The 19,044-nt window shown below is 39.5% G+C and overlaps 2 protein-coding genes across 2 annotated transcripts; one reads left to right on the top strand and one right to left on the bottom strand.

Annotated features, from left to right (window-relative positions):
* Positions 1 to 994: 994 nt before the first annotated feature.
* On the bottom strand, positions 995 to 7,619 carry ca7 (carbonic anhydrase VII). Its single transcript, XM_034116143.1, has 7 exons — positions 7,398 to 7,619; positions 6,598 to 6,795; positions 4,771 to 4,889; positions 4,450 to 4,545; positions 4,240 to 4,302; positions 3,973 to 4,128; positions 995 to 2,288 (listed from the first exon to the last, which is right to left on the bottom strand). Exons 1-7 carry the CDS (start codon positions 7,432 to 7,434, stop codon positions 2,169 to 2,171), a joined length of 789 nt encoding a protein of 262 aa, XP_033972034.1. The 5' UTR covers positions 7,435 to 7,619; the 3' UTR covers positions 995 to 2,168.
* Positions 7,620 to 8,876: 1,257 nt separating this feature from the next.
* nae1 (nedd8 activating enzyme E1 subunit 1) lies at positions 8,877 to 15,368 on the top strand. The gene is made up of 20 exons (XM_034117130.1): positions 8,877 to 8,959; positions 9,362 to 9,465; positions 9,584 to 9,644; positions 9,748 to 9,778; positions 9,979 to 10,050; positions 10,344 to 10,423; positions 10,682 to 10,791; positions 11,085 to 11,194; positions 11,290 to 11,352; positions 11,464 to 11,527; positions 11,630 to 11,721; positions 11,849 to 11,908; positions 12,039 to 12,172; positions 13,450 to 13,525; positions 13,752 to 13,791; positions 13,977 to 14,063; positions 14,186 to 14,278; positions 14,445 to 14,559; positions 14,650 to 14,699; positions 14,792 to 15,368. Exons 1-20 carry the CDS (start codon positions 8,910 to 8,912, stop codon positions 14,899 to 14,901), a joined length of 1,602 nt encoding a protein of 533 aa, XP_033973021.1. The 5' UTR covers positions 8,877 to 8,909; the 3' UTR covers positions 14,902 to 15,368.
* The last annotated feature ends 3,676 nt before the right edge of the window (positions 15,369 to 19,044 follow it).

Raw genomic sequence — 19,044 nt, 5'->3', positions numbered from 1 at the left:
TTAAGATTTGTATTATTTTAAAGAAGTTTAAATCATACTCCATGTTGTCAATTATAAAACTGGATGACAAACATCTCTCAGATATGCTTCCTGTAGTTCCAGCATAACAAAAAAAACGAATCTTTATTTTAAAGAGTTTCATTAGAATAAATGCAATCCTTTCAGCATATTCATTTAAAGAAGATTGTGTTTTATTACTCTATGTATGTGTCTCTGGGAGAACAGAGGCGCGTTTCTTCTACCTTCTTTAGGATGGTCTTTGTCAGATGGAAGGTTAAAAGTACATGATAATGAATTTTTCTATTCCAGTTCACTATTGGTTGGGTAGTTTATATAAATAAGGAAATGTGTTCTTTTTTAAATAACCAAGACAGAAACACATTTATAGTGCCAAACGGATGTAATGGCTCCCTCAAGATTGCAGCTCTTTACCAGGTATTTGCTACATGATTACTGGCTAATATTTAACACTTTACCTTGCTGAATTTAAAGGGCCAAATATAAATGGCTCAATGGACACAGTTATAAATAAATAATTGACTGTGATCACAACCTGTGTTCCTTCTCTAATTCCTCCAGGCTACAGTCTGGTCATTAATTACCTTAGCACCAGCACTGCTGCCTCTGATCAGTGAGAGGGAGTTTAAACATTTGCTTGAATGTCTCCTGTCCAAAAACCTGTTTTAGATAGAAGGTACAAGGTTCAGTTAGAGCGCTCTAAACAAGAAAGATGAACTATGCTCTTTGGTGAGAAGGAAAACTATCAACCGTATTTAATGAATGCAAATGTCTGCTTGAACTTTGCCTACAACCCCCGCATTAAGCCATTTGTCTTACAACACAACAGTTTATGTTTGGAAGCAGAAGCAAAATATCCCAAATGATCAAATGCAGGAAGATTCTTAATATTGTAAATGTCAAGTCTAAAAATCTGGCTTTAAATGTGATGAAAAATAGCTGTTAAACAAAGTCACTTTGAAATGTTATTATTTAATTCAGCAAACATCACAAATGAATGCATTACAAAAATATTCAAACCACCCATAAATTAATGGTCTTTCACACAAACACATAACAATCATAACTGAGGTGTCATTCCCCATATGTGCGTTTTGTTGTAGGTTTATCCCTGCCATACCTCTGCATTAGTGTAATCCAAGCCCATCTAAATAAGGAACAGCATTACACAAAGCTGCCATAACTCTCCTCAGTGAGACACCAGGGCTTCTGTCACACATTTACAGTTCATACTAGACTCTACATGCGTTTCTCTGAAAAAAGGGCAGCTTCAGAGATGAGCTGCTGACAGTGTGCATCACCTCCTGCATAGAAGAAACGTCAGACCAGACAATGCAACACTTCAATACAGTGTAACATCTCAGAGTTTGAATGAAATATTGAATTCATTGGCTTCCTGTTTAGAGCTGCGTGAATGGGAAACAAGAGTGAACACTGCTTTTTGTCAAATCTGAAGAGCACGCTAAAAATAATAAATCCTCCTGCTGGGGGGTGTAACCCAGTCCGTTAAGCTTTAAAAAGGACCTGAGACTTCCATGCTCGATGTCATGGTCAACAGAGCAAATACTGCGTTAATCTAATCCCACCTCCAGTTAAGATTGTTGGACTGAGGGATCTACGTCCACAAGGACGGGGAATCCATCAGCAGTAGGCTGGATCAACGCAGGGATCAGTTAAGAGGCCAGGGCTGTGAATCGGCAGGTAGCAGAGAGGTACAATAGCAGTCTGCGAACAGAAACACACGGCACGGGTATACAGACTAACTAGTTACATAATAGCACCCAACAAAGCTCATTTTGCTGTGGAGGTAGTACACATCCAACCTTTGAATCTTCATTAACATACTGTATAGCTCATAGTAATTTCATCTTTGTCAAATAACAAACTTGCAGAGTTTTAGAAAAGTGAATATATTATTAGATTTCTACTTAACATCCCTTTCATTTTCCTTACATCATTCAAAAACGGATTCCTCCCTCTGCCATTGAAGAGTCTGCATCTCAATGTGCTGGCAGTGATCAGAATTACTTTTCTGTACAAAGTAATGCAGCAATCTTCAGGTCAAGCTACCATGAGGTAAAAAAGTACAATCACATTAATGCATTCATTGTTGTCTAAAACAGCCTTTGTTGTCTATCACTTTGGACGGGTTAATTGGAGGAACGCACAGTCCTGCCTTTGAGAAGCTGGGGAGGCCTGAAGTTGTTTTCCATGCGTGTCCTCTCATCCTCTTCCTCTCCAGTGAACACAAGCGTTCGAAACTTGCCCAGCTGCATCGGCAGAGAAAGATAGATATATTTAATATTTTTGCAAGGAAATCAATTGGTTTAACAAGTTCTGTACACAACGTTTGATCAACACTAGACAATGTAAAAACTAGGCAAATAAGATCGGTGATGTTCTTTATGTTATTGCAACAAATCCAACAATACATTTATCCCTCGCTGAATACTTTGTTACCCTTATTGTGCTGCTGTGTAACTCACTGATGTGTTTGATCCTTTCTGAAAAACACTGGAGCTCTATTACAGAAATGTAAGAAGCTACGTTAAGATCTGGCTGCAGGCGATGCTTTTAGTAAGATTTAGTAGTAAATGAATTGTTGTTGTATTCTTTTTGTTCCATTTGTTTACAAGGAATATATTGTATAATACTAGCTCATTTCACTTCCAAAATGTGAATCTACCTTCACTTTACTGTAATGTTCTTGTTATTTCCCCATTAGCGCCATGTCCATAATAACCGGGTAATGAAAAACAAAATAATACCCCGTTATAAAAAGGGCTTTTCCCTGCTGGGTCTGCTTGCAAGCATTTCTCAATTAAAGCCCAGAACACATCCAGTCATCCATCCATCATGATAATCAGCTGGAGGGGATCAAAGGCTTGAGGCCTGCAGACACAGGCTGTGAGGTTAGTTGCCTAGCTTACTTCTCACCCCCAGCCATGCGACACACATTGGTTTACAGACAAATCGCTCATGCCTACACCCGTGGTGCCGCTGCCATTAAACTCCTGATTACTTGTGTTTAGTCCTGGAGTTAAAAAAAAATGGAACCGGACTAGAAAAGATCAAAGAGTGTGAGCATAATCCAGAGGCTGGCAGCAGTCGCCACATGGGGACCTGGAGGGCATGTGCTGCAGGCATCCTGTTAGTCAGCTTAACTTGTCAAACCTGGGGTTACCAGACCTACATTTTCTGATTCCACTCAGTGCCAAGAGGGGTGGATAAAAACAAATCAACCCCAAACACGGCATCCCCCATGAATGATGCTCGCTAATGTTGTTGCCTCTAAACATAGCATCGTACGTGGGCCAAACATTACATTTTTTTAGATGATGTAAACCCTACCACCACATCCCCCCCATCATTACTCACACCTAACATACTGATCCAGTGATGCTTAACTTTGATGGGACAACAATGGAGGCAGTGGATACTTAAAGTCTAGTAGAGCATGGTCTAACATCATGCAGGCCAGGAAACATGGATGTCACAACTGACTGATCAACTGAAACATCAATAGCTTGAGCTTCACTGAATTACAGAAACAAATACAATATCTGGGTATACATATGTGAAGCTGTGTTACTTACAAATCTAAAAACATTAATTCAACCCTTTTATTTAATATGTTAGTATACTCACCCTTTAAAGGATTTCTGATTCTGACACAGAGAGTAAATACTACTTGTGTGCAGATCATTTGCTCAAACAGATGACTGAAAGCAATCAGAAATATTGTACAGTTGAACATAACCTTTGAGGCAGTGATGGTGGTAGATCGAGTTGTACTAAACAAAAACATAGATCTAGTGCCCAAGGTGTTTCCAACTACAGGATTTGGACTTATTGCTGTGCTTCATTATGCTGGAGAATAAATACTCAACAGTGTTCTAGGTGTTGGAAGTCATGTATTGTGGTCAAAGGAACATTTCTGAGACCCACACCCACCTGCTTTTCAGACACTATCATGGGCTCTTTGACCACAATCCAGATGACGCTCTCGTGCAGAGGGGGGGTGGTCAGGGATCCCAGGTAGGTCCAGTAGTGGAGGCTGCTGGGCAGGAGGCACTTGGGGTTGAAACCTTTGAAATCTGTAACACTGCCCTGAAACAGGAATATGAAAAGACAACAGATTTATATTACTGCAGTAATGCTGACAGCAGCATTAACCACATGAATATTACAGGTAATAAAACCTAGCTGCAATCTACTGACCTTAAACTTCACTGTGTACAGAGAGTCTGTTATCATGTGAAGCCATCTGTGTTCGTCACCTGTCTTGCGTAACAGAGAAGATTGCGGTTGGATTTTGATGTTTGAATATAAATATCTTTAGATCTCTTAACTATAGCAAATGTTCATTTCAAAGCTGACAAACACTTAAATTCACATAAAATGTGATTGCAATCAAGAGGAATATCTTACTTCTAAAAAGATGCCCAGGACAGCGAGGCCGTCAGGAGCTGATGCTGCCTCTCCAAACGTCTTGAACTTGACTGCATTCCAGTGCACTAAATGAAGCTGGAGTGGGGAAACAGGAAGAAAGGAAGAAAGACACAAAAAAACATTAACCAGCCTTTATTGTAAAAAAAAAACGAAATCAAGTCACATACGCATGGTATTTCTCAGCATGAAAGTTGTATTTAGATTTTATTTTCTAGCAAAAGATGTTACCAAATAAACCTAATGACACACCTTTGCTAAACGTGTCTTTGTGTGTTTTGCTAATTAGACACCGACACTGACCTCAGAAGCATAACTGTTTCCTTCAACAGTGTGCTCAGAGCCATGGCAGCCCTTTCCACCCCAGTGGAAGTGAAACTGTTTCAGCCTGTAGGGGTTGTCAAGAGGGCCTCCCTGGATGACTGTAGAAGATGACATGTAAACAAAAATAACAATGAAAACACACACAATCCTTCTATCCATGGGTTTTAGAACGAGTATTTTGTGAGCATCATCATCCAAACAGCTTGGTACAACTGCAGGAAGAGTTAACCCGGCAAAACCTACAGTAATTTATTCAATTTCTAACTCAAGGCTGATACATGACATGAGCACCGTCAACAGAGAGTCCGCCTGCTTTACAAACAAATCCATCATTAGAGCTCAGTGGCACAAGCTTCAGTTGGAGACACAAATAGAGGGTGCTATTCTAAATAAAGAAACATTAAATCTACTTTTAGCTTGATTGAGCTATTCATTGTGGACCATGGATGAATAGATGTATGTCTTAGTGATATTTAGCACATTAGAAGGATAGTGAAGACTGTGTTAGAACCTATGGCTTGCACTGCTGGGTTTGAAGAACAGCAGTGTAGTCTGACTGTTATTCATTGTGATGCTGCTGACATCCTTCTGACAAACAGGCCACACCAGTGCAGGTCAGATTAGTGAGGCATGAAATGGCACAAAGAGCAAAACACTTATCTGGCACATCTTACAGTATAAATCTAGGATAACCAAAATAACTCTGTGATCTGCTATAAGGCAATGTGCTTACCAAACAAATGTGATGGTAATGGGTCTGAAGAATCCTTATCTAGAATATGAGGCGATCAGTAGATTGTCGCATAAAAATAAATTATGTTCAGGTCGTTACAGATGGAAGTAATGTTGTAAGCCCTAAACTTGGTAATACGTACATGAGGGAAGAAAGGCATTTATTATAATTACATTATTCAGAGCCATGTTTTTTAGATCATAATATGATATGTTGTTAAACTCTTTAATAACTTCATTGTGCATTGGGCACCACTAATCTATATAATTAAAATGTTCTTGTGACACAATACAAGTCGTGTGTGAATGTATGCATGTGTACAGCCTGACCAAGCCACACATGGCAAACTGACAACAGCAGGTTTAAGGGATTTGTGCACCTTGTTCAAACTGTGGAGAAGTGCTGAGGAAGTGCATTAGTTTTCCTCTCCTCTTACATTAATGACTTTCGATGATAGCTTCTTGCTTGCTCTGTGGAAACTGTCTGAGCCAAACAGCCCTGCGTCTCTGAGCTTATCATTCATGCTAATGACAGGGTGGTTAACATGGATCCACCCAGTGATAAAAGCCAATCGGGTCATAATAACCACTGAGATCACCTGATGTTATTACATCTCTTGTCCAGTAGACAGAAGCTCATACAGTTAACTGCTGCCTGCATATCCCTGCAGCATAATCAGGGGTTTATTTCTAACCTTTGATTATGGTCAGTTATTCACATGGTTTGCACTTTTTCTTAAAATGAAGGCAATCCCTCCTTTTAAACTTATGTTTATTGAGGGTCAACTTTTAGCACAGATTTCCTTTGCAGGTGGCAGAAAACAGAGATCAGATCAAATCTGAACTGTGATCTCTGTCAATAATTGCAACGCAATCATTAAATGTTTTCAAAAAGGCAAGAAATATAAATGCACCTTTCTGCTTGTGTTCTTTCCCCCCACATCGAAACCAAGATTCCACACATTTTAACACCTTGATTTTGATTGTAGCAGGGATTCTGCTTTCTTTAATAATAAAAAAAGATTCAGGGTTAAATGATATGTAAACTTATAAAAGAATACCAAATTATTTCACCTGAACGGTCATCCGAGTCCTCAAACTCTACCACAACAGAGTGTCCGTTGTTGGCAATATTGATGGAGGTGCAACGATCGTAGTTCAGGACAATGGGACCCAGGTTGGGGTCATGTCGAGCTTGATGAGGGAGGATGTCTATGGGAGACTGCCGGTCCCCATCAGCAACGGGGTAATTTTTGTTCCATGCAGAAGGTCCTTGATATAAAAGAAGATAATTAGAAATCAACAGAACATACTTCAATTACACCTTCAGTTTTCATTTCTAGGATGATGACCATATGAATGCTACTTTAAAAATAAACATAAACAGTTTTCACTGGGTCCATACAAAAAAAAGGATGGAATTATTTCTAAAGCATAGTAATAATATAAATCTGCAGTTCTAATTATACACAGCTCATTGAATTTAAGAACAAGGTCTGTTTACAAACAACAACTAATAGGTGGGGATTTGCATGAAATAAAGACCAAATTATTCAAAAGGGAAAACAGATCTCAAATCTCATCCTGTCACTGCAACACAATACGTCTTGAACTGTCCATTACACTGATCCAATGCAATGAACTCTAGAACCTAGAGCAAATCGGGTGTAAAGTCAGGTGTACTGTAGGTCACAGCAGCAGACATCCCTTTAAGCATGAGGCTAATCTCGCATTAACAACGTAAGTGTTCCACGTTAGAAACACGCAATGCTACTCGACGCAACAGTACAAATGTAGGCTAGTGTGGAATAGTAGGTTACATGCCTCCACTGTGGATGGGAAGCAGTAGGAGCATGGATGATATGAGATCTTACCGTCATCTTTTCCATATCCCCATTGATTCCCTGTCATTGTGCCTGTAGTGAACTCGGGTCTGAGCGAGCTGTCGGTGTGTGACTCCCGCACTCCGGTGCGCACGTGGAGGACGGACACGGATTTCAAGCAAAGCAAACAAGCTATTGATGAAGTTTATGTTGGGGTCGAACGGGAAGGGAAATTATCCCTTTCTTGGCACGCCCCTTCACGCCCACATACACATACACACACATCCACACACACATCCACACACACACACGCACACACACACACACACACACACACACACACACACACACACACACTTAAACACCTGTCTGTGGTTTTAAAGCTTATCTTGTCTAAAGTCACTGCAGTCAGTCTTTTTCGGATTTAACGACTTCAGTAAGATATGATTACAACATTATTATATTGCATAATGTCTTTTTCTCTACTAAAAATGTAACTGATGATAGCATATCATGTTAGACTGGTATGACCAGTGTTTATTGTAATTCTCTGCTAATTACACACAATTCTCAATATACATCAAAGCAAGCTTTGTTTGTCATCCATTTGTAGGTGTTAAGGTAGTGTACAGGACCAAATTCTGCTTTAAAATTACTTTTAATTACATCTAAACGTAGACTATTTGGTCTTCGTTGTTTTTGGTCTGTTTTCAATATTGTATAGGCCTAATCTTAAATTCTGTAATAAACTTTTAAATAATTTGTTTTCCATTTTTATTTTAAACATTACGAATATAAAACGGTGACCATGGAATAATTTATTGATTAATTGATTGAAACAATAACCGTATTAGTTGATTGTGGAAATGATTATACGCCTAGGGTGCATATGGTGGAATTATTATTCAAAAAATATTGTAAGATATAGCATCACACTGTTACCTAGGGGTATTGCTTTGCAACTGTGGCAATACAAAGTGTGAAGAGTGCAAATAAGGTGCAAGTCCAAATTATATAGGGTTAAATTCCAAAATCATCTTAACAGCAAATGGATCATACAATTATTAACAGGTTAATGTCAGGATCAGGCTTGGTGTGCATATATGAGATTAGTCATTTATGTTACCCATGGATAGATCGGCTACATTCATATCTGGATATTTTAAATTAAAAAATCCATATATCATTGCTGCTTTGGTTTCCACTAGTGTCCACAAAGTCCCCACCATCTTTTGTGTGAGATGCCCCTTCTTTGTTATGCGTTATGCCCGTTATGCCCCTTCCTCTCAGGGAGTCTGCAGACCCCGCTGCCTCCAACACGTTTCACTTTATATTGATCATATTAACTCACAGAAAGGTAGTTTATCCTACTGTATTATCAACACAATATCTATAGAACAATTGAACAATACCTTCCTTATGTCAATTCAAGTCGGTCTCCATAGGGGAAGCATTTGTGTGGAAAGTGCGCATCCGAATTGTCACACTAGTATGTTTTTTTTTTGTCGAATCTGTCAATGAGGAAGTTAAAATACGTCTATAAGCGTCTGTCATTTGAAAGCGATGGCAGCCACCAAAGCTTCCAAAGAACAGAAATACGACAGACAACTCAGGTACGTTTAAAGATATACTGCACATTTCACAAAGAATATTATTTTAGCTAATTGTTTTTTCAATTTTCTTCTGAGAGGTGCTATCGGATGCACCGGTGAGGCTCGAGTGCTAAAGTGAGCTAGCTGTATGAAAACAGTATCTCTGTGCTAACATTAGCTATGGCTAATGGCTAATGTTATGATAGGGATGAGTCTCTGTTTAGTGTTTGCTTGTCAATCAAAAGGCCAGCTTGTCTAATGACAGCCGCTGACTTTATATATGTAATGTGTTTGATGGTTTATCAAGTGTAACTGTATGCTAGTGAATGCTATTGAAGCTCTTGTAGCTAAGCCATTCTTGCACAGTGGCTTGAGGAATCATTGTTTCACTAGGTGGCAACACATGTCCATGTTATTTTTCAGACTGTGGGGTGACCATGGTCAGGAGTCACTGGAGAATGCACATGTTTGTCTCATCAACGCCACAGCAACTGGGACAGAGATACTGAAGAACCTAGTGCTTCCAGGTAAAACATATGTGGCTCTGTGCTAATGCTGCAGGTGCTGATCATAGACTGTGCAGCATATATATAAAAGTGATAATGAAATAATCCCCCTTATTTAATTAATGTATCTCTCTGTCAGGTATTGGAGCATTCACCATAGTCGATGGGCACACTGTTTCGGGAGAAGATGTTGGAAACAAGTAAGACAGCAGTTGTTTTGGTTTTGTAAATGTATCTACACTTGAATTAGTGTGTTATATTTGCACGTTTGTTCATGCTTGATCTTTCGATTTTGTCTTTCAGCTTTTTCCTCACCAACAACAGCATTGGAAAGGTATATTTTCCCAAAATCAAAGAATGTATGTTTTATGAACATATGCAAGTGCACAAGCAAGTACACCATCTCCTCCTTGCATCTGCATCTTTCCTCCTACTTGGTTATTCATGGAGTCATTTTTTATATTAAATAAACGCATCAAGTAGGAAATGTTAAATGTATTTGTATGAGCCCTGACCTTAGTTTTTATGTTGCAGAATCGAGCACAGGCTGCCACTGAGCTGCTACAAGAACTAAACACTGATGTCTCTGGAAACTTTGTCGAGGAGGTTTGTCGTTTTCAAAGCTTTAACATGATGCCATATACGTTTTAACAGTGTTAATGTTTAAGTAAGAATTTATATCGAACGTCTTTTATACCATCTTCATAATAACAATAAATATACATTTCACACTAACACACATAAACCAGTGGACATACAACCAAGGGCAACTTCCATACCACTATAAAAGAAGCATGCAAATGTCGTTACATTTAAGTGTAAAATATTAAATGTAATAATCCGTATTATTGTTCTGACAGTGACAGCGATCTTTCTTGTATTTTCTGTCACTCCTGCAGAGTCCAGACAAGCTTCTGGACAATGATCCTGAGTTTTTCCACAGGTTCAGCATAGTTATCGGTGTCCAGTTGCCAGAAAGGTTTGAGATGGTTAATGTTTACACTCACATTGCACTATAACAAAAGAGTTAATGATGAATTATTAAGGAAGTTATAGTATCCTAACTAGAATCTTTTTTTAATGTAATTTACAAAGAGATTTATAGCTTCTTTTTTTTAAATAAGACATTTTTTATATTTCATTATTTATATGTTGTTTTATATAAACTGTCTTTATCGCCTTGATTGGTCATTATTTTATTTTGTAAAGTTGTAAAAGTCTATCGTAAATCCAACAGCACATGTTTGAGGCTGGGCTCAGTTCTGTGGAGCACCTCGGTACCTTTCCTCGTCTGCAAGAGCTACGGCCTGATTGGCTACATGCGACTCGTCGTGCAGGAGCATACAGGTTAGCATTCTACTTGAATTCTACTTTTTCTTATTATGACATTTTAACACATTTTAAAAGTAACCTTTCAGTTCACATTGAAGAATAAACACTTTAAATTGCAAAAGCAGCACTTTGGTAAATAACATGTCATACATTGCCCTCTATAGTCATGACTCATGATTATTTACATGAGATTATTGACATCCTGTCTGCCTGGAGCCACACTTTTTGTTACACGGTCTTTTCACCGTTGTTCATGGTTTATATGTCAAATGTAAAAATATATTGACATTTACTTGCCTCCTTTTCAGTGATTGAATCCCACCCGGACAATGCCTTGGAGGACCTCCGGTTATTCAAGCCTTTTCCTGAATTCAAGAGCCACATTGAGTCCTACGACCTTGAAAGCATGGACAAGAAGGTGTGTACTTCAGCACATTTAAACTGATGAACATATAAGCTATGCCAGCTTTACACAACTGATGTGCTTCTTTCTCTTTTTTACTGAATCTGCAGGATCACAGTCACACACCGTGGGTTATCATCATTGCTAAGCACCTGGAGAAATGGCTGAGTGAGGTACATTACAGTGTCTGTGGCCTCCCCAATGCAAAAGTGTCTGACAAATGAATCACTGCTGTTGTTGGGTTGTTTTACGATAATAATAAACCAATAGTTTTGTCATTGTAGCACGACTGTCAGGCACCGAAGAACTACAAGGAGAAAGAGGCCTTCAGACAGTTCATTCGAGAAGGTATCTGAGGCCCTCTGTATTGTGTAAAACTGTCAGTTCAGTAACTTTGGTGTTTCAACTTATCTACGACTTTTATTTTACACATTTTGTTTGTGCCTTTAGGGATCCTGAAGAAAGAGAATGGTGTCCCAGAGGACGAAGAAAACTTTGAAGAAGCTATTAAGAATGTCAATACTGCTTTAAATCCAACCAAGGTACCAGACCCCAAATACTCCTAGGTTATAAGAGTTATCTTGTTTAACATATTTCCTCCCAAGTCTTTATGTTTTCTATAGTACGACATTTACCTGTGAGGTCTGATTACACTCCTTGTTTCTGCAGACTCCTAGTGCTGTTGAAGACCTCTTCAATAGTGAGCAGTGTAACAACATCACATCACAGGTAAGAACTTTTTTATTTCTGAGACCTTTTCTCTAAAAGGACACATGGATATATCATAGTCATTCCCTAGTAGTAATTCATGCTTTTTTTTTTAAAGTGTGGTGTGTATTGTTTTGTTTGTGTTTACCAGTCCCCGTCCTTCTGGGTGATGCTCAGAGCTGTAAAGGAGTTTGTCCTTAAAGAAGGCAATGGAAGCCTTCCTGTACGGGGAAGCATCCCAGATATGATCGCAGACTCTCAGAAGTTCATCAACCTCCAAAATGTGTAAGTCTGGAATATATGAGTGCTATCTGTGTAGATGTATTTGTTGTTGTTGTAAGAGCTACTCAGAAAACCTCTGATCCAACAGTACATCTGAGGCCTGTACTACGAAGCTGGTTCAACCTAACCTGGATATGTTGGAGTTAGCCGGTTGGCCTAAGCCAAAACATACGCGCTGGCGCTAAGCTGTACTACGACGCCGGTTATCAAGTGGATCGCTCAAGCCAGCCGTGTCCTATCTAGTTAGGTGCGCGTTCACATGAAAGGGGTGGTATTTGGAGCATTCGACCAATCTCAAACACGGACAAGCGTACTGACAGCGCAGCGTCATACTTCCTGAATGAAAAGTGAACTTTAATATTAGTCAAATATGAGGAAGTTAAACTTTAAACATCCATGACTTAAACACTTTATCCAGGATAAAAGCCACATAGCTGCACCTGCAAGGTGAATACAGCTGGTAAAAGAAAAAGTGTTTGAATGCGTACATTAACAGGTTTATGAAATCACTGCCCCGTCCAAGACACGAGTGGATCTGACTTTAATTAGGAGAATTTGACTCGAGTGTTTCGTCAATTTAATGTGTTGCTTAAAATAATACTTCTGCATACAGTATGTGACACTGTGAGTGTTGCACGGCCAGATACGGCTCAAGAAGCTGACTCAAATAAGGAAATATATGATACATTATGATGTGATATGATATGAATGATAATGGGACACATCGACGTCTGCACTCACAGTGCCGCGGACTGTACTTAATGTTACTCTGATCCGGTTACTTATGTCGTGGCAGATATTTAAGTAAGCTTTCTTAACGCTAATGTTATAATAGTCAGATTGCTCTGAAGATGGGAGGGGATATTCTATTCATTTTCACGTTCACACAGTCAGTTGATTTTGGCCGGTCGTCTTTCCTGCAACGGCAGTTTAAACTGTATTTCCTTTCTCCTCCTGTCATATGAATTGATCGCTTTAAACTCCGCACACGGAGCTCTGATTGGTCAGCAGGCAGTGCTTTCACTGAGTTGATCTCTTAGCCTGCCACCTAACCTGCTCCGGAGCAGGTTTGCCGCTCAGCATAAGTTACCATGGAAATCTAGCCTGCTAAAAAGAGAACCAGCGTCGTAGGACCGGAAAGCCCGAGATTTCCCTGAATTTAGCCGGCTAAGCGAAAATCAAGCTTCGTAGTACAGGCCTCTGGTTTTATGCCTCTTTCTAACAGTAATTATGTGGATTTGTGTTGATGTTTATTTTTGTGTTTGTGTTTTTGATTTCAGTTACAGGGAAAAGGCCTTGCAGGATGTAGCAGCTGTTTGTAAGCACGTAGAAAGCCTATTGCAGTCTATAGGAAAGGTATGTTATAAACCCACGTAGTCAGTGTGTGAAAGTACTGGAGTTAGTCATGACTTTATTTGGGTCCTAAATCCATTTTAAATTTGTGCTCAAAATAAATGTCTGATAGGTCCCAAGTAATAACAAGCTTTACCAGGTTTAGCCCTGAAATACTGAATATATGGATGAAAATGCTGCTACTTACATTACATTGTGATTAAAATTGTATTACTTTTATTTGTACCAGCCACCAGAGAGCATCTTGGAAAAGGACATCAAACTGTTCTGTAAGTATTATGACGGATACATACTTTTTTTTCTCCTATTATGGAAATATTAAGATTTGTACTGCTGTCACTGTATGTTCCTTCTCGATTTCAAGAGAACTGCAAACAGGTGGAGCAAAATATACACTTTTTGCTGCACCTACAATGTGTTTATTGCTAACTGTTCAATTTGTGTTGGTGTCTAGGTAAGAACTCATCATTTCTGAGGGTGGTGCGCTGCAGATCACTGGCTGAAGAATATAGTGTGGATTCAGTAAATAAAGATGAAATCAGTAAGCTGGAGATTAAACTGTTCAGCTTTGTTTATGTCATGTCTTGTTTTTGAGTTTGTACAATATTATCTTCTGTTAAGCGTGAAGAATATTTGCCCATTAACATAAATGTGTGTCCTCAGCCTCAAGCATGGACAATCCAGACAGCGAGATGGTCTTCTACCTCATGCTGCGCGCTGTAGATCGCTTCTATCAGCAGCACTCCCGCTACCCAGGTACGACCAAGGATCATGCAGATTTTGAGGAAGATGTTAAAGATCTTCATGTTACTGTCTTGACACTGCACAAAATCAAATACTTCATAGTCTGGAATTATGACAATATTTCCTCTTGATGCAACATTTTTTTGTCTTTTCTTTCCCCCCATGTTTTTCTTCCCAGGAGTTTATAACTACCAGGTGGAAGATGACATCAGCAAACTGAAGCTCTGTGTGAACAGCCTCCTGCAGGAGTACAGCCTCAACGTCAACATTAAGGACGATTACATCCATGAGTTGTAAGTGATGTCCAGTTTACTGATGAAATTATTGTAAAAGACTGTATCAAATTTATAATCAAGCTTTTTTTTCTTTCTTTAAACCTGCAGCTGTCGATATGGTGCAGCAGAGCCACACACAGTCGCTGCATTTTTAGGAGGTAATATTTTCGACCTTAAAATACATTCTCACCTACATAGTGCTAACAAATCAAAGATGTTTATTTCATCTTCTTTAATGGTGTTTCTTTAGGATCTGCTGCTCAAGAGGCCATCAAGATCGTCAGCCACCAGTTTGTGCCCTTCAACAACACTTTCATTTACAACGCCATGTCACAGACCTCTGCTACCTTACAGTTGTGAATACAGAAACTGATCCAGAAAACAGAACCAGATCAAGAGGCATTTACCAACTTGCTTTATTCAATCTAAACTGAGATATTGCATTTTATATCAAATTTGAACAGGATTACTGCTCCAATGTATGCACTAAAATCGAAAAATGCTTCTAATGTTAAAGGTTCTTTTAAAAAGTATCGACTATAAAGCCTTGTCTTCTTTGTTAAAGTTTGTGAAGGGGTAGACATCAGGATAGCACCTACAGAGGATTTCTTCAAACGTTTTTTGTGGCAGACCTCATCAAAGCTGGAAACTCAACATTAAAGGATGATTATACAATATAGCAGCACTTTCTAAACTGTAGTCTCAACGGCCTCTTATTGTATTGTGTTTTGAACAAGGTGGAAGATTTTTGGTTAAAATAAAGTGTTGTGTGTATATAGTATTTCACTCTCATGCATTGATATAAAACATTGAATAATTGCCCTGCACTGCACTTGTTTATTCTTATTATAAAGGTAGAGTTGACAAATTCAGCACACATGACTTGATCAAAAATGTCCTTTGCTTATCCGCCGGTTTTCGGCTTCACCTTAGGTCAACGAGAGTCTGGAAAACAGTTTTGAGATAAGCTTGTTGACTTGTTTAAAAGTTTAAACAAGGATTACACAGTTTTGTAGCCTGAATAAATGTTACATGACAAGCATGTGATCTTCTTGAGAAGCCCGTTGTGGGACTTGGCCCCTGGCAGGATTTCCACGCACCCTGGCAGGTTAAGATAAGTTTCGTTGCAAATTGGTGTCATTATTTTTTCCAAACACCAGAGGGCACCCTTCCATCTTTTTCTTCTCAGATCAACATGTTCCCTGTTGCCTGTTCACCGTTGGATACCGACTGCATTTCAGGTAATCAGCTGTAGGATGTTAACAAAAAACTAGTCATGTAACTTATTAACCAAAATTGTTTCTCAATTGCTGCCTTAAGAAGCCTGGAGGGTATAGGACACTTGTGTTCATAATGAGTACGATCTTGAAGGCAGCACATAGTCGTGCTAGACAATGATGAGTTATGAGGGTCACTGATGTAACTGCTGGGCAGGGTGAAGTTTGTCATTTGTTTTTTTCCTCCCAAACTTGGGTAGAATGGAAATTTGCCTAAAGCAGATATATTTTCTTTCACCCACCAGCTCTCCCCAGCATGCAGTCGTGTGTATCACATTCTCACACTTAAGGCTGCAGCCACACAGAGACGATACGAGTCGTATCCGCTACAGTTCTCTATCATATACGGTTCAGCCACACAAGGCCTACAGGGAAACGCAGAAACGATAATGGGTCCCAAGGTGGGTAGATCTGCAGACACAACGCTCTGGGGGGCCAAACGGCTCCGTGATTACGCCTATACGATCATTTCCTGATAACGAAAATACTGACGCGCTGTCAGGAGAGGGGGAGGAAAAGAGAGACTCCGTATATTATTCTTATATTATGATATATAGTCGTTATTCATTTGTTTTAAAGCTCAATAAATAACAAAGAAGACCTTTGACCGGCACTTTTATAATTTTGTCCGGAAGATTTAAACTAATGGACATGTTGACCGGCGCAAAAAAATTATAACGGAAACTCTGCCGCACGGTTTCCTCGTCCCTTGGAAGAGGTGGGGAGGTGGGTGTTTTTCATCTGCTGGTGGACTACCGGGGAGATTTACAGCAGGAGCACACGCTTGCCTCTCCCCACCTCTGCTGCTAAATCCACCGCAGAGAATAAACAGAAGGGCAACCATGCATGCTCGTGAAGTCTTCTGCTTTTGGTGTATGCCCGGCATATGTACTACAGCGGGTCAAGCGGTCTCGTGTGGACGGACACGTTTCTGGTGCCGATTGCGTGTGGACGGAATACTTTTTTGATATCGAATTCGGTTCGTTTTCGTTACCCTCTCCATGTGGCTAGGGTCCAACACTCACACCCTCTGTCTTGAGGTGCTGTTTACACGAGAACGCAAACGGTTGTATCCGCTACTTTTCTCTTTCGTATAGCCCGTTCATTCACACGAGGCCGTAACGGAAACGCGGAAACGGACGGCGCAAATGATAACGGGCCCCAAGGTGGATAGATCTGCAAACGGAATGCTCTGTGGGGGCAAACGGCTCAGTGTGTACGCCCTATACCAGGGGTCTGCAACCTTTTTGACCAAAAGAGCCATTTTGGCCCCTTTTCCAACAATGTGTTTTGTCTGGAGCCGCAAAACATATTTGATAGCTTATAAAGTTGTATTTATTGTTAGATTATAGACAAAACTATAGTTTTCTTGCATTTATTATTTATTACATTATAAAACGGTTAACTTCTAATAAGAAACAAATAACTCTTATAAGGAGAATACAAAAAATACACGGGCCTACTTTAAAATAAATTAAACACAGCACTTGGGGAGTCCTCTGCACATTTGAAGGAAAAAAAATACAATTGAAATTGACCCACTTTGAAATAAATAAAACATATAGCTGCACCCTAAAAAGAGTTTACTGATTGAATTATGACTGAAGATCGTCAGCTGTCTTCCTCTTCCGTGTTTTTCCTCGATACGTAAAGGCTGCAGCACCTTTGACAACTTCTCTCCACATATCAAACATACCGGTAAGCCAGCATTGTTTGCTGTGAAAGCATATAACTCTAACCACGCAGAATTAAATCCTGTGTTCCTCCGATACTTTTCTTTTCTTTGATTTATCCATAGTTCGCTCATCGAGCCGGGGGTCAGGTTATTCACCTGCAAGATAAGGCGCTGGTGCGGGACCGTAGGATATGACGCATATTTTAGTTGACCTAATTAAAACCATTTTGTTTTTTATTTATGTGTCACAGTATCACCTCAAAATACAAGATACGAAACATTTTCAACCGTGCAACAACATTTAAAGGGGACCTATCATGCAAAATGCACTTTTGTACGTCTTTTATACATATGTGCCCCCGGTGTTCCAGGGAACTCACCAAGTGTCAGAAACATAGACTGTATATATAAATGGACGTAGGGTCCGTGACGTCACCCATAGGATTCTGCAGAGTTGCCGAGAAGCCCTTAGTAGGCGGAGTCGGCCACTAACGGCTCGACAGTGGCGTCAGAGTTCCACTCCCGCCTGCTCCAGCCTGCTCCAAATAAGGGCAAAGAGGCGGAGCCGAGGCGGGACCTGCTGCCACCGGGCTGGAAGTTCCAGAGCTAGCTGAAGCTACCAAGCTAAGCTAACATGCTCCCCATCTGCACACTGCCGTCGCATTTTACGTTTCTAAGGTAAGCGGACATGAGACTATTCAGCAAAACTATAAATAATAATCTAAGTTGAGTTTTTAGCATAATACTTCAGAATCTTAAAATCCCTTAACGTTTGTATGCAATTGTGCTAAATTAAACACTGGAATCAAGCAAATATTAATATGTTTGCATGACATTAGTTATTTATATTTTGCCATCACTTAATTATACGTTTAATACATTTAAGTTAAGCTAAGGTACATGTGATGATAGCTAGTTAGTGCTCTTACCTGAGGCCTCCTCCAAACAGCATTATAACCAGACTGTATCATTAAAACTACAAGTACCAGTTCTACATCCTTGACTTTAGACAAACAATTCAAAAGACAAAATGTATTTAAAGACCAATCTTTATTTGAAGGTGCCTCTTAACCTGAGATATTAGTTATACAGTAATAGTATTGACAATCTAAAAAAACTGAGCAACTCAACAGTCAACTTTATATTTCTTATTGTCTAAAGCATTTATTATTTTCATTTTTCCCCTCTCATATTCAGTGTGGATGGATTGAGACAGCGAGCTGCAGAGACTTCAGAGAGAAACCTCCGTGAGATGGACGTCCTGTCTGTTGGTTTGGCCGGAGAGGACTGAGGGTCTTTCCTCTGTGAGGAGGACCAGACCTGATGGAGTAGCCATCAGGTCTGATACCACCTGATCAGGCCTAGTCTGTCACTTTATTTGACTAAATGTGTTTACTTATACATTTAATAGGTTTACACCTTCTGTCCATATGTGCTTTTTATTTAAAACATGTTTGATTAACTTTTGGTTCACATTTCAATAAATTGAATTTGTATTTGCACTCCTTTTGTCCATTATTCTTACTGAAAATGTTAGATTACACATTCACA

The sequence above is a fragment of the Trematomus bernacchii genome, unplaced genomic scaffold (genome assembly GCF_902827165.1).
Source record: "Trematomus bernacchii unplaced genomic scaffold, fTreBer1.1, whole genome shotgun sequence".
NCBI lineage: Eukaryota > Metazoa > Chordata > Actinopteri > Perciformes > Nototheniidae > Trematomus > Trematomus bernacchii.
Note: the sequence above shows the minus strand (reverse complement) of the source record. Positions and strands in the feature narration are given on the sequence as shown.